We start from the raw sequence: 15,384 nt of genomic DNA, 5'->3' as shown, positions 1-15,384 counted from the left end.
AACTAGTATCAGTAAATCTCTTAAGGCTACTATGATTTCTGATAAATAAGGTTTTAAAAAATAAGAATATTGAATAACGTAGGGATGAAACAGATTGCTGGGGCTTTTTCCTGCCCTCTAAGGTAATGTTTATTAATACTTGTTTTTATTTTTGGCTTAGGAAAAGTTTGTACCATTAGTAATAATATTTAATCAAGTCACACAGTACAAGGCATATAGAAATAACTTTAATTAAAAAACTATGTAGAAGATTATAATATCAGTCATGACAAAGATTTGAATTTTTTTGCTGGGACAACTTGTATTTTTCTGGCTTTTGTTATCTTTTTCTTTAAAAATAAATGTACAGTAAAACTATAAACAAAAGTTTGTAAGTATTGAATTTGAATGGTTCCCCTACACCCTTTTTGCAGGGACCAGTTTAATTTCTGATCCTCAATAAAATCTTCAGTATCTAATCCCACAGACACTAAGCCCAGTGGCCAGATTTTCAGTACTATGGGAACTACAAATTGAATCACTTTTCTTTGCATAACAAAAAGTGGTAGATACAAATTGTCCTTAACTTCCATCTAGAAAAAATGGTATTATAGCTCTGGAAAGAATTTTCTTTAATGTACACTCTTCAGTATTCTATATTAAAGTCTTAGTCTTTGAAAAACTTGAATTCTTGATCTAGGAGCCTATTAAGAGTAGATAGATATTTCAGTTAAGCTATTGCAAAGAGAAACCAAATTTAATGCTTCTAGCTGTACATTAGCTAGAGTTACAACCATATTATGATTTGTATGCTGTTCTGCATTTTAAATTGCTGCCTTGAAGAGGTACATAAAGCAAATAAAACAGGGTGAATTTTCAAAGACAATAGTTTTTAAATGTATCAATATATTAAACTCTTAAGTTGCTTCTCTTAATTCTGTTAGGAGTAAGCAGAAAGTCTGTGGTTAGTTCAAGAGAGAACAATGATTTCAAATAAATGAATATTGTATTATCTGATATAAGAATTTCCATAAATAACTTATATTGGTTAAACAACTTTTAGAATAACAGAAAAAAAACAACTCCCCCTCCATAGTCCAAGCTTTCAGATGTCTGTTTCAGTCCACACCTATGCTCGATATTCATGGCAACTTACACTGCATAGAGTAGTTGATCATGCAGTTTCAAGACTAGGGGTGTGTGTGTGTGTGTGTATTCTGTATACACACTAGTGTATTCTCATATATTATTGAGGCAATTTTAGTGAACTGCCATGAGAGTAGAAGCAAAGAATAGTTGTCATTTGATGCAAATCAACTGTGTTGTCAAGGCGGGGCTCTTACCTTAACAGTTACCCCGTAGTGTGATTTGGCATCAAACTGCAGCAGTTAATAACTTAGTGCTTGTGATCTGTATTATTGACAAACACAAGTTGCTAGCATCTGTGTAGGTGAAAAGCTATCTACTTCTGTGATTCGGGAAGGAGAGAGAAACGTCTCTGGCCTGGTTCATGAACAGTGGAAGATGGACACATGCAACACACCCTCCTTTGCTGGAATCGTGACTAGAGGGAGTAGAAGATCCACAGGAGGCTTTAGTTTTTTTCCCCTCTTTTCCTTTCAGTTACATAGTTTTCTTAATATATTCTCTGTCACCTATTTCTTTTAACATTAGTAACTCCTATACCAAAGGTTTTATACTCTTCCATCCCATCTAACTGCGTTTTTGGAGGGTGGCCATTCTCTGGTGTAGTGCTACAGAAGACTTCATTGCAGATGGCTGTGCTCGCCCCCTCAGTCTGATCCTTTCTTTCATCTTGGCATAATAAGGCTGCTGTATCCTCATCCTTCAACGGAAAGGCTCGTCGCTCCCACCACAAAGACTGAAAGGGGAAACATTTTCAGTTAAGTTTCACCTAATTTGATTATTTGTTAAGGAATTTGTAATGTCAGTTTTTATAATTATTCTTTGAGCATCTAAGTTCAGGTTTTTGTTTCCTTTTATGTCAAAGTGGAATATACTGAGAATTTCTTGACTTTAAGGAATTATTTCTTTACTAGGAAAAGCAAGTACTGCCACAGAACCCTTTACGGGTGTCTTCCCTTTGCTGTACTTCATTTCTGTCTCATTGTTATTACAGATACACACTGGCTGTTTCTGCAACTTGCATATTAATCCGTCCATTCTTGATCTAGTTATTTTTCAAGACTTTATGGGGATAGATGTGTGAGCTTTGTGTAGTTCTGGGATATACTCTTATAAAGTAGGAGCTGGATTTGTGTGGATCAAGTGAAACCCTTTGCGAGAAGCAGGGAAACAGAGCTGTGCTTACTGTGCGCCATGTGCCGGTCTCCAGTGGTCAGCTTTGTTCTGTAAGGAAAGTGCAGTGGAATCCCCATTCTCTAACAGGTAAGTAAGTAGACAGGTGGCAGTTGTTACTGATACACTATGCCCAAAAAACTAAAAATACAAAAAATTGCTACTATAATAGAACTAGGGTACTCCACTATGTACCTTCATGGACATGCTAGACTGAATGTCTCACTGAGTTTGATACATAATAAAACAATGTACAGTAAATTTCTACACATAGTGAGATGAAGTTAAAAGGTAATTAAAACACAATATAATCATATAACCTAGGCTTACCTTGATTTCTTGACTATCATTTAAAGAAAATGAGTCCTGAGCACACAGACTGGGGTTCTCTGCTGGGAGCTCAAGGGGGCTCTCGGCAGCACACCGCTGAGTACTGCTGAGTTCACTGGGGTTTTCCTTCAGAGCCAAGTCTTGCCCTTCCAAGTTTTTACTGTAAGCTCTAGCAAGGAAATAAAGGAATACAGGGTATCACTAAGTCAGTACTGTCTGTCTCTCAGCTCAAGGTCATGTGATGCTCTTCCCAGTGTTTTTACAAAAGGTTGTTATCCAAAGTTTAAATATAGTAGTACTTCATCTTCATTGAGTTATCAATAATAGTTACAGTTACTGGATTTTTACAAGACACAAAGGGCCACGTATTTGACTTTATACCCTTTGAGTTACTGGGTTTTTCTATAATTGTTTTAATATACATGAAAGCTTTAGTTCACATTATTCCTATGTATTTCTGGAAAGCTGTATCTAGGATGTAGAAAAGAACTGGAATCCTCAAGTTTCATTTCTATTAAGAGAACTCTTTCAACAAAGATTTAGAGTATATCTGAACAGCTAAGTAGAGAAAGGACTTGAATATTATTTAACTAATTGACAGATGTTCCTTAAGAGAGAAGACAGCTAGATTTTACATGAACTTGCTTTTTTAGTTGGGGCTATATTAAAAATAAGGAAATGTACCTGCAAAAATACTACAAACATTTTCAAATACATAATTATTAATTATATCATAATTATTCTCTCCCAAAGTCTTCTTATGGGCTTGTATCTGACTTTTGAGTATGAATTTGGCTCTACAGTACATGTTCTAACTAATGATCATCCTGCCTCAGGAACTCTGAGCATGTGCCCATATCCAATGTTTATATTTTTTAAAGTTCCATGAACTACTTGCCTTTTATACTAAAATAAAATTTCTCAAAGAATTTGTGTTAAGTATTATTCTTGAGGGTTTGCTAAAATGGATTACCTAAACTCCAGTAGCTAATGCTGGGTTCACTGTTTAAAGTACACTGAAATAACCTACTTTTAGATTTTGGAGAAGAGGTCGTCCCTGTGCAGTCTATAATAGTCTTAAACTGGAGAGTCCCCTGCCTCAGCCTCCTAATTATTGTCATGTGCTACCATGCCTGTATGAAATGACATGCTCCTAATATCTGCTAGGTAAGTATGATACCATGACTAGCAGCACATGAGAAAATAAAGTACTAGAAATTCATTTTAACATAATTTCCCAGGCATATTTTGAATGTAAGTTTGTATGTAGGGGCCACTTTACACAACAGCTGATACTGCATCCTGTGATCTCCTTGCCAGTGGTCTTCCTTGGATTTTATGACTAGTTTCTGTTCATTCCTCATGTACTGCTTTAATGTTTTAAAATTGAAATACTTGCCTGTTATTTCTTCTATGCCACTTGCTTTGCTCCCAGAGTGACCACCTAGCTTGCTCTCTCTCTTCATATTTTTTGTGTCTTAGGGAGAAGACTTCATCAGAAAGATCTTCTATCTGGTAAGATTTTTGAAACAAAAAAAAAGGGTTCAAATAGTCATTTTATGAGCACAAAGCTTTATAAAACATCCTACTCTTGGCACATATTTTAATATGCACCTAGATTGTAAATGGGTCCCCCAGTGCTCTCCATTTGCCACAGCTTATGGAATGGTTTTGTTATTTTGGGGGGACAGGCTCTTGCTGTACTAAGGTGAGCTTGAATATACACTCTTTTACCTTAGCCTCTGGTGGGCAGAGATGACAGGTATGTACTATCTTACCAAATCCACAAAAAATAGTCTTAAACTTTATTCATTCTACAGTGTTCTAAAAATATGTCAGTGTCAAAAAAAATGTAAAACTAATTGAGGTAAATCAGAGTTTAGTTAACTGACTTCATTAACAGGATGAATTCAAGGGAATTCTGTTTTCCTGGCAATTATCATTCTGACTTTAGCAAGAGTGCAACAGAAAAGCAAAGTGAATTAACAACAGAAACACGACCAGTGGACATAGAAGCACTGTGAACTGACAGGAACTGTGTGTCCCTCTACATAGTTCTAATTTTCATCTAAAGACTATCACCTTGGAATTAGATGTTATATAGTATTTTTCCCTCTAATTGTTCTTTTCTTTTCACTAATTCTTTGAGAGTTTCGAGTTTCATACAGTGTTTTGATTCCCACCAGTATACTTAATGTTCTCATCAATACAGGTTTAGAATCTTTTACCAGTAATTTCGGTATCCAATAGTTGGGGGGAGGGCAGAGCTTTTTATATAATTCACAGCCTGATTTGAAATGCTGTGACAATACTTATTTTTACTATTTTATCCCCTTTGTTGTGAATATTTTACTACAAAAGCATGACTGTTTAGTTATTGGTAGGACTGTCCTTGCGTCTTGGTATTAATACTACATATATTTCATACCACCTTTTGTTTGGTTTGGTTTGGGAGATACACTATGCTTCATATTATCACTTTTGCAGTCAAATTTGCAAAGGAATATTTTTCTAAAAATGATATCCTTTTAAAAGTTATTTTTATAAATAGAAAGTCATATACTTTATATTTCATTTTAGATATTTAAATATCAGATGATTTAGGCTTTAGAATATGAAAGGTACAATTATCATATTAAACACTGGCAGCTTAGCTTACCTCTTCTTTGCTTAAGTTATGTTCATCAAGAGGCTGAAGAACAACCATCCTCCAGCTGTTGAAAATACAAAAGAATTTCAAACAGCTTTTATCCAAATACTGCGTTTTATTTTCTAAACACAGCTAAATACATTAGGGTTTTATTTCATCAAGACTTCCATAATTCAAATGGTTGTATTTTCATAGTTTGACATTGTAAATTAAAAAAAAGCTTTTATAAGAGGAAACAGAAGATGAATCTCTATAGCTTCTAGTGCATAATCTCTTGTATATAGTTGCAGTTTCTAATTATGTGCTGTCTTTGAGTTAACTTACTGGTAAGCTGATAAACTGGCTTGAGCAAACTAGAGGAGAAATCTGACCTGATTCAGTGTTTTCCGGTTTTCTTTGGTATGGAAATGTCTATCATGCCTCCTTTTGAATTAGTAGCTTAACAGCTGGCTCACAGAATTTTTCACTGAGTTGAAAACATTGTTGCTATGGAACACTTAACCACAACAATACTTTTAGAAAATGCCAATCCTATAGTGCCTACTAGTAGAGTGCCAGACTAATTTCCTCAGATGAACTGTGAAGTAGTAAGTGAATTTACAGAATTAAAATGGAGATGGATGGGAATTAATATAACTGTTACCTAGCCATGTGTTCATCTCCAACTTTTTCTATTTCCTATTTCCTAGACATTTTTATATCTAAGAGAGATTGCTTTCATTGTTGCTATAAAACATGGCTGTCTTCATTGCCAGTGGATGCAATCTGTGCATGGATTTGAGGGGTGGCTTAGTCTGATTCTTTTCTAGCTCAGCCTTCTTATATCAACTATTCCAAACCTCTGTGTCTGGCTAGGCCTTACACACTTGAGTCTATGTAAATAATCATAGTTATTGTTATGGATTAAATTCCTAGATATTCCCTTCCATTCCTCTATTTGAATTTTTTATTGCTGAATTAGAGGTGACTCAGAAGCTCGCTTTGTTTACAAGCACTCTACTGTCTCACCAGTGTGAGGACACATGCAAATCTCCTTGCTTTCTTCTTTGGATTCTTTGCAACGAAGTCTACCTCTATAATAAAAGCAAGAGCTGTGTGTTGTAGTGTTTACACTGCTGAAATACCATACTAATAAATATATGTATAATAGATATTTAAATATAAATAAGTAAAAATGTATTTTGAATGCTAAAGCCAATCGGTTTAATGTGAGATTTCCTTTTACCATTTCCCTTCTATGCAAATAGGGAAAGGGGAACATTCTCCTTTTAGTTAAAACTTGACTCTGAATTTAAGTTTATTAAAGAAAGAAGAAAGAAAACTGATGTAAGTATACATACCGTGGAGTAAGTATTTCTTTATACTGGAGTTTCTCTAACTTAGCTGGTGCTACTAATGACATGGGAATTACAATGTTATCTATATCGTAGGAGCTCTCACTTCTTAACCTCCGTCGAGTAGTATTCTGTAACACAGAATTATTGTACTAACTTACAGTAATGCTTTAGTTATCTGTGGTGATATTCCTTCATTAGTTATATAAAAATAATACATAGTTTATCTGTGACATAATTTTTGTAAATGCATTGTTGTCAATGATTTGATTATAAAATGCTAAGAAAACCAATTAAATTAAGAAAGTGCTTATCTTCAAAACAGATGTAAGGCATACTTGAGTATAAGAAACACACATAATTATCTGAAAGGCTATGAAATGTGAAGATGGCTGCTACAGATCTTCATATGTGTGCTTCTGGCCCAAGCTTCAGATTGCCCAGCTAAACCTTCATTCCCATGACCTCTCTACTCCTGGGCACCAATAATTAAATACATAATTGATTAAAGAACAATACAAATCCCATATATTCATTACCAAACCTTTTAGCTTTGGATGAAACAGTAGAGATGGTCTTAAGATTTAAACATAATCAAAGAATGAGCTGCTTGCCTACAAGTAAAAATGATTTGTTTAACCAAATTTACTATTTCCTAATAAAATAGTTATAAAACATATTAGTAAACAGACCTGGCGTAGACTTTTTTATCAGCTTGTTTTTCTTAAAAATCTATAAAACTAGTTTAGAATGTACAAGATTTAAAAACAACCTACTTGTGAGGAGGAATCCTGGGTTCTGGATGTAACACTGGCATTAGAGGCTGCAGGAAAATCGCAATGGGATCCTGGTTCTGTACGTTGAAAAGGAAATTCTTCAAATCTAGTTCTTTCTCCTGCTATGGAAAGAACCCTTCAGAATGTCACATGTTAAAAATGACCACATGTACTAGAATTATTTTTCACAATAAGTGAGAGATGGTTGTTTTGTTTGTGTTTGTTTGCTGGCTTTTGAAGACATAGTCAGAAAACAAAAGAAAATTAGAAAACAAGAGTCTTGCTTATATTCTTTCTACCAAGTATTTGTAGGGCCTCAGTGTTCTCTGCCTATGTCATTTTGTATTGTTCCTTGAGTAGCCTTCCCCATTTTCTTTTCCCTGGTCTTGTTTTTAAAATGTCCCACTCAGGCTGCATTGTCAAGACTGGTCTTAGGTTTCTTGCCCTTTTCCCTTATCTTTGCCTTTTTACCTTCCGTGAGATTTCCTCAAGTTAACTGTCTTGAGTTATTTTTATTGAATTTCATTTATTTTTAATTACTTTTCATAAATTCTACAGGTTCTTGTTTTCTGGTATTCATTTGATATAATATCCTATAGCTGTTTCATGAATGAAATTCATTTACTCACAATATTCATTTGCTATATGCTTTTATTAGTATTACATGTTTCATCAAGTTCTGATTTTTATTCTTTGTAAGTATATTTGTGTTTCTGTTCACTCATTTAATGTATATTTGAATTCAATATGAATTATTTAAAAATATTTTCTTCATAATGTAAAATGTAGTAAGACCAACTATATTTACATTTCTTCAGTTGTAGAAAAATTATTAACTGTTAGTTGCTTCAAATCAAAATTCACATATTGAAATTGGTAATTGTTGTCTAGGTTTTTTGTATCCCTGAAGAATTCATTTTTCAGGGCAGTGTCTTATTAGGGATATGCCTAATTTATCAAATTTTTGTAATTATCTACTAATTTATTTGTAATATATCATTTTATTGATTTTTAATATTTCCTTATATCCATTAAATTTGAATCTATCACTCATTACTATTTAGATAATTAATCAATATTTCATAGTCTATGTTATTAAGAGATTACAATTTTCCCAGTATTTTGGCATGTATATATGAAAGTTCCTTAGAAGGTGATCTTTACTTGTCTGTTCTTAACAGACATTTAAACAAAATCTCTAGATGCATTGAGAGCTTGTTCATATTCTGCCACGGTGTTTGATCAGATTATAATGATTATAGATCTGTTATTTAAAGTGAAATTTCTAAAGACACTAGAGATAAATGTATATCCATTATATAAAATTATAATAATCAGTACATTTTGAATGTGATTAGTTTCTAATTTATTGAATATGTCCATATTACTGAAATATAACATCTGGGAAAGATTTGACTCATGAATATGATGTGTGTTAGGACACAATTACCAGATGTGCAGAGATTACTTTCTCTTCAAAATATATACCTTGCTGGCTTTCTTCTTTATCGTGAACAACTATATAAGTGTCATCTCCTAAGTCCCCACAACACCTCAGGCTGGATACAATCAGAACAGCTGTTTTCAAATACTACCTTTGTTCCTTTTGTTGATCTAATACATATGAGTGGTAGACTCTGAAGAACTGAAAAGGGGTATTGAAGTTCCTCAGCTGACTCCTGGCTACCTTCTCAAAATCTACGACATTTAGTAGTACTCGTAAGTTTCTCTCAGGTAACCTCTACTCTGAGTCCATGGAGACTAAATCCTGTGCAGAGAACAGCTGACACAAGGCGAGTACTTGGAACACAGATCAAACTCTTAATTAAGTACACGAGTATACTCATATTTTAGGTAGTTTTAAGTAGTTTTTGGTAGGTAAGGTGTTTTAGGTAGTTAGTGAATGTTCTGGATTATAAATTTCCACAAGACAAGGGTTCTTTGAAAAATAGAACTTTTATTTTCAATATTTAACACTAGCAGTCATGTCTTCATTTTAACCTACCTAATGCTGTTTCACTCAAGTGTCTCTTTTTTCTTCCTTGCAATAGTTGTGCAGATGACTGTGACCTTATCTGAGGCTTACACATAGGGGAATATCCATTTCTCCACTGAGTCAGAGTAGTCCCTTGTACTAAAACAAACAAAAAGAAGCGTGAAGTTTTGTCCTTTAACAGAGACAGTGAAAAACTAAGTTGTTTCTACGTGTAGTGTTTAAAATTTTAAGGTACAGTTCAAAATTACATGAAATGAAATAAAAATTCAATTACTAAGATGAATGGTTCCTAAACTAAAAATAAATGAAAAAATAGGATTTCTCAGGAAATGACCAATTTCCATTTTTGTTCTACTTATTTACAAGTGGATAAAAAGAAGGGCTATGTTCTCAATGTCTTCAAAATCAGTGAGCACTAGTTGAGATCTGTGAATTTTAGCAGAATGACAGTTGAAACCCTGGGGTTGTTATCTTAAATCTGAAAATACTCCACACCAAGTAAGCACCAACATGTCATGACACATGGACTCTGAAAGCAAGAACCTCATTTCATCCAACTATGGCAGTGATACCACTGTCACTGAACTTTTGAAACATGAATCTAAAATAATTTTAAGTCAGTATCTCTGCCTCAGTTTCTTCAACATATTTATAATAGCAGCACTCTTAGGGTTATGAAAATTCAATAAATTAACTCCTGAAATAGGTATCTGCCATGGAAAATGTGCCGTAAATGTTAGCTTTAACACCATGAATGCTGTGCATCTGAACCTTATAGTTCAAGTACTGGTTTAGTCAGTATCTTAGCTTCTTTGGGGGAACCAGTGGATAAAGGCTTAGAAATATGGAAGAGAATAAAAAAAATATGTAGACTCAAGTATCTAAACACACCAAGGACAAAATAAAAGGCATAGCCTAACAGTTATCACAAATCCAGTTACAATGTAGCAGAATGCTCTAAAAATGACAAGCCAGATTTTTTATATATAGGTTTATGCATAGATGCATACATTTATCCGCAAAAACAAGAATATAAATCAGAATTTATGAAGCATCTCTGTAAAACATCCTATGGAATTTAGCTGAAGAAATCCAAAGCAGGAGTACAAAGGAAAATGGTCACCACAAAAATGTGATAAATACATGTTTTTCTTGACCTGAAAGAGAATAAAAATGACAACGGAGAAATGATGTGGAGCATCTGGTAGACAGTGGAAACAGTATTCTTTCAGCTTGACTGCTTAGAGAGGTTATCACTCAGGCAACAGAATCTAGCTTTCCATAGAGAAATGGGCTTAAGGCAAGGACCTCATGCCCCACTTTGAAATGTTCTCTGTTGTCCCAAATCCAAACTGAAAATAATTTTGAGACCAAATCTCTGCTTTTTAAAAAATGATTACTGTAAATAATAGTGGTAGAACAATGCTAGCATGAAATAACAGTTTCAAATGTGAGTCCAGAAATCTAAAATCTCAGTACCAAAACCATAAATGAACCAACACTCAAGAAGTGAAAGAACTACCTTAACGAGTTTCTGGAGTGTTCTGAGTATAAATAATAGGTCTGTAAAACAAGAGAAACAAGTCCTAGAAGCCTCTGTAGAGCAATCTCAGAAATGTAAAATATACTTGTTCAGATTTAATAATGATAACAAGTTGAGTCATGTAACAAAATAGCAACAGCTAGAAGAAATCAAAATTTGGGCTAGAAGAGCTTCCACATTTGAATGAATAGAATGAAGAAAAGAAAATGGATGCTAAGCAAACAGAGTAAATGGAAAAAAGCATTTGAAGAAATAACCCTGAGTTTTTCCTGAATTCCTTACATAAACTCTTAAAATTTCAAAGAATTCACTTAAATATAGAACAGCAAATTTTTTAAAAATCTATTGTGTCATAACAATACACAGAAATAAGTATATCCTAAAAGTTGCAAAGAAAAGAATTTAAAAGATCATCGTGAAGGAATGAGGATTAGTGAAACTGGATAAGAGAAAACATGGCTAGGGAAAACAACAGAATTCTAAAGACATCTAAAACTTCCTTCCATCCAACAAATAGAGAGAAAGATGTTAAACAGGAGATGGCAAGAGTAATCTTCACACACCTGCACAGAGTAACTAAAGGGTTGGAATTTCAGCTGTACACCTTTACTGTCAGTTTGGTATTAAGCAAGTACCATCTAGATCACCCTTTAATTATCTTCATTGCCTTATAGGTCAGAGTGAGGGGAAAGAGGACAGAAGAGCCTGTATAAAGGTGCAAAATAATAACAGTGAAAATCAGCAAGCAGGATCCAGTCTCTGTTGTTGGAGTTTAAGGGTCTTCCATTAATTCCTCAAAATACCTTAAAATACAGGTAACAATTTGTAACCTTTCATTGGCTATGATGATTGAAGGGAACTAAAAATGACTTTCAGAGTAAATAGATTATTGTGTTGGACTTAATGTAGACAGAAAGATTTCAAAAAAAAAAAAAAAAGGCTATAAGATCATACTGGATGAAGTAGCCTGAGCCCTGAGTTTTGGAAATTTATAGGTTATACTTTTCTTACTTCTTGCAGGTCTTCATGCTAAAAAAAAAAAAATTAAATACAACTCTGACATACTCAAATTCACACAACAATTGAAATAATACAAAGAATTGCCATATACCCTTTATTCAAATATTCAGATCCTCTTCTGTATAAATTCCTCTTTCTGACATAATGGTCAAAAAATACAATATTTCTCAAAAGCAAGATCTTTTATATATCCACATAGTTGTGAAGTATCAGGAGAAGCATTACTAGCTAGTTTAAAGACTTATTCATATTCACTAGTTGTCCTATAATCTTTATGGACTGTTAATCATGTGATGCATTCTTTAGATCCTCTCTAAAAGTCCTATCTTGAAGAGCTCTGCTCCCTTATTCTTAAACTATAATACTTTAGTAAAGACTGGCCTTTCAGTTGCTTTGTCTGGCATTTCCTCTTGATTAGACTAATCATGTATTTATACAACTTTACTGTTTGACTTTAACCCTACTTCTCTGTAGTCACCATGAGTTTGTAAGTATAAAGCCTGATAGGACAGGATAAAGTGCTGTAGTAAGCCAAAGATATGTATGCTTACCTCCCACATTCATTCTGTAGAAATACCAGGCTATTTGTAGTACTTGGAAGCACACTGTCTGATGTCTCCACAATGCGTGTTTCTTTCCATTATTTAAAGTCTAACTTAAATACAAGTCAACTTTGCATACATTAACATATTATGCAACTGTGACAGTATCTAATTGGCTGGGATACAGTTGAAATGCAGTGTTTTGGGCCCCATACTGAACTTTGTGAATCTGAATCTGCCTTCTAACAATATTCTTCAAGTAATGTGCTTGCATGTTGTGTTTGAAGAACACTCTTTTGGAACTTTCATCTTTATGTAGATTCCAAAATGGCACTTAGCATCTGGAATTCCTCTCTATTTCTCATCCTCCTTAATCTCTCCTTTTGTTTTGTCTTAGGAAGAGTTCGTCTAGATTGGTACCATGTTTCCTTGCAGCACCCATAACGGTTATTGTTAACTTTCTCCTTTGCTTTATATGTGTGTGTATAAAATCAAAAACAAAGGAAGCTAAATTTATATTTTATTTTTATTATCTATTTACAAAATATCTAAAAGTGTATTTAATTTCCTGTGTTTTACCTTTGATTTTTCAGCACTTAATAGTCTGCTTAGCACCAAGTACCTTCTCAATGTGGAACCTACTTTTATATAAGACATAAAAGAATCCTAATGCTTATTTAAGTTGAGAATGGTAGGGAATAAAATAGGAGAAAAGAAACTGGTATACAAAAGTATATTGCATTGGTTTGCCTAGTAGCCTGGCAACATAAAACTCAAGTATATTCTATATCATACCTTTACAATTTTTCATTTTATGTGACAGCATGTGACATATCACTATATTATTGATAATTCAATATCAATTCATTTCCTAACATTTATACTGCTACCTTTTAAGTCAGAAAAAAGTAGACCATTAGAAGAAACGTAATCCCCTTCCCTAATAAATTATATGTTCACTTTTGCATATTCCCTTTCCCTGAAACGTATATATTTGATAACCCATACATACCTCAAATATGAAGTCACAATTTTAATTAGAATATAAATGTGTAGTTATTTTTATCTCCTACTTTACTACTCATCATCCAGATGTTGCCTAACATTTCTCTATTATTTGGGTATTCTATAGCTGCTAAACTCAGCTGCTATCACTACCATCATGAGAAACCACTGTAACAGTCTTTAGAATACTGCATTTCTGGGTTTTTAAAAAGAATTTATTCTCAGGATAAATATCACTGAGTAGAATTATGTCATATAAAAGGACCTGAACATAGCCTTCATTACTGCTTCTGTCTTCTTAAGCAGAGATAATTGCTTCTTGCCCTAGGTGTTTTGTAACTTTTACTTTGAAACATTTTAAGACAAAGAGACTATAAGAATGACCTCGCATGAATGTGCAGCCATCTTTAGCATAATCAACTAATGACTGATCTTGTTTCATCACACTCTTGCTAACCTTTAAAATGCTGCAGATTTTTAAAATAAACCTAGACTTTTTATATGTATCATGTCAGCATGAATCTCTAAAAACATGATAAAGTATAAGTATAGTTAAGTGATCACAATGCTTTATTAAAAATGACAAAATATTTAAATATACAACAATGTTCATGTTTGGATTTTCTACAAAGCGTGTTTGATAATAAGCTTAGTTTTTTTTAAGCCTGGCGGTGGTGACGCAAGCCTTTCATCCCAGCACTTGGGAGACAGAGACAGGCAGATCTCTGAGTTCCAGGCAAACCTGGTCTACAGAGCGAGCTTCTAAACAACCCAGCCTACACAGAAACCCAGTCTCAGGTTGGGAGTGGGCTCCAAGTATTAATAACTAATTTCTTCATCAGAATTCCAACCAACTCCTTATGTTGAAATTGATTTCTATAACAACTGTTTACATAACTAATTGTGAAACACCCTTCCACTATATTGCAGTATTCTTTGTCTCCAATTTCAGATGAAACTTTAAGATATTTTTAAAAACTGCATAATCTAGTGTATAATTAGCCAGTAACATAACTCTGTCATATTGGTTACTAATCTTACATTGTTACAAAATGCTGAGTCTTTTCTGAATAAGATTTTTATAATTAATATTAGACTAGATTTTTGAAAATAATTGGACCATTACACAGAGTTTGCAGTTCAGTAAATATTCTCAGTAGTTAACAAAAGTAGAAATTTAGTCCTAAAGTTTTCTATGTGAGTCTCAGTGCCTCCTAAATAACCTATAAAAACCCTTGATGTCATGTGAAATCAAGACTTCTGTTTTTATTGTAGCAATAGAAATTATTTAAAGTGTAAGAATAGGCAAAATATTTAAACATTAACAAAGTGTCTAATACACAAGTCATCAGTAAATGTTATATTCTCGTTTTCATTATAACTATCACCAGGAAGATCTAGATTTTCTAGTTTTCTTAATACACTGCTAGTGTATTCCTCTTTAATACATCTGAAATATATACAAAATTCATCTAAAATTTGTTTTAATGTGCTACATGAGAAGATATCATAATCAGTCATTATTTAATTCTACTGGGCACAAATAAAAAGTGATTGCTCAAACACAGCCTTTGACCCAGACCGCTCTCTAGCTCTTCTTCATTGTGATTTCCTTATTCAAGAATAACAATACCTGCCTTTTGTTTTGACCCTTCCAATAGTGTTGGTATAAGACTACATCAAGCATTTGTTGTTCTTGTCATTGGTTTAAAGATTTATGTGTGAGTTTTGTCTGCATAAATGTATGTGTATCATCTGCATACTGGTACCTGTGGAAATCAGAAGAGGGCATAAGATTCTTCTGAAGTGGAGTTACAAATGGTTCTGAGCAACAATATGGGTGCTGAGAACTAAACCCAAGCCCTCTGTAAGAACATGAGCTTCTAACTG

At 33.6% G+C, this 15,384-nt stretch overlaps 1 protein-coding gene across 7 annotated transcripts in view; it reads right to left on the bottom strand.

The window, feature by feature from the left end:
• Nucleotides 1-214: 214 nt before the first annotated feature.
• Kansl1l (KAT8 regulatory NSL complex subunit 1 like) overlaps nt 215-15,384 on the bottom strand; it is an 88,583-nt gene continuing 73,413 nt past the window's right edge. For 6 of the 7 annotated variants that reach the window (XM_038338403.1, XM_038338409.1, XM_038338410.1 and 3 more), the window contains exons 9-15: nt 9,394-9,522; nt 7,389-7,510; nt 6,619-6,743; nt 5,288-5,342; nt 4,028-4,140; nt 2,629-2,797; nt 215-1,861 (exon numbers count right to left, since the gene is read on the bottom strand). In XM_038338403.1, the coding sequence (XP_038194331.1) occupies nt 1,631-1,861; nt 2,629-2,797; nt 4,028-4,140; nt 5,288-5,342; nt 6,619-6,743; nt 7,389-7,510; nt 9,394-9,522 (944 nt within the window). In that variant the 3' untranslated portion in view covers nt 215-1,630. The remainder of the gene's footprint in view (nt 1,862-2,628; nt 2,798-4,027; nt 4,141-5,287; nt 5,343-6,618; nt 6,744-7,388; nt 7,511-9,393; nt 9,523-15,384) is intronic. The other variant, XM_038338408.1, reaches the window with a different exon arrangement.

This window comes from Arvicola amphibius, chromosome 8 (genome assembly GCF_903992535.2).
Source record: "Arvicola amphibius chromosome 8, mArvAmp1.2, whole genome shotgun sequence".
NCBI lineage: Eukaryota > Metazoa > Chordata > Mammalia > Rodentia > Cricetidae > Arvicola > Arvicola amphibius.
The sequence above is the reverse complement of the archived record's forward strand: the minus strand, read 5'-3'. Positions and strand labels throughout refer to the sequence as shown.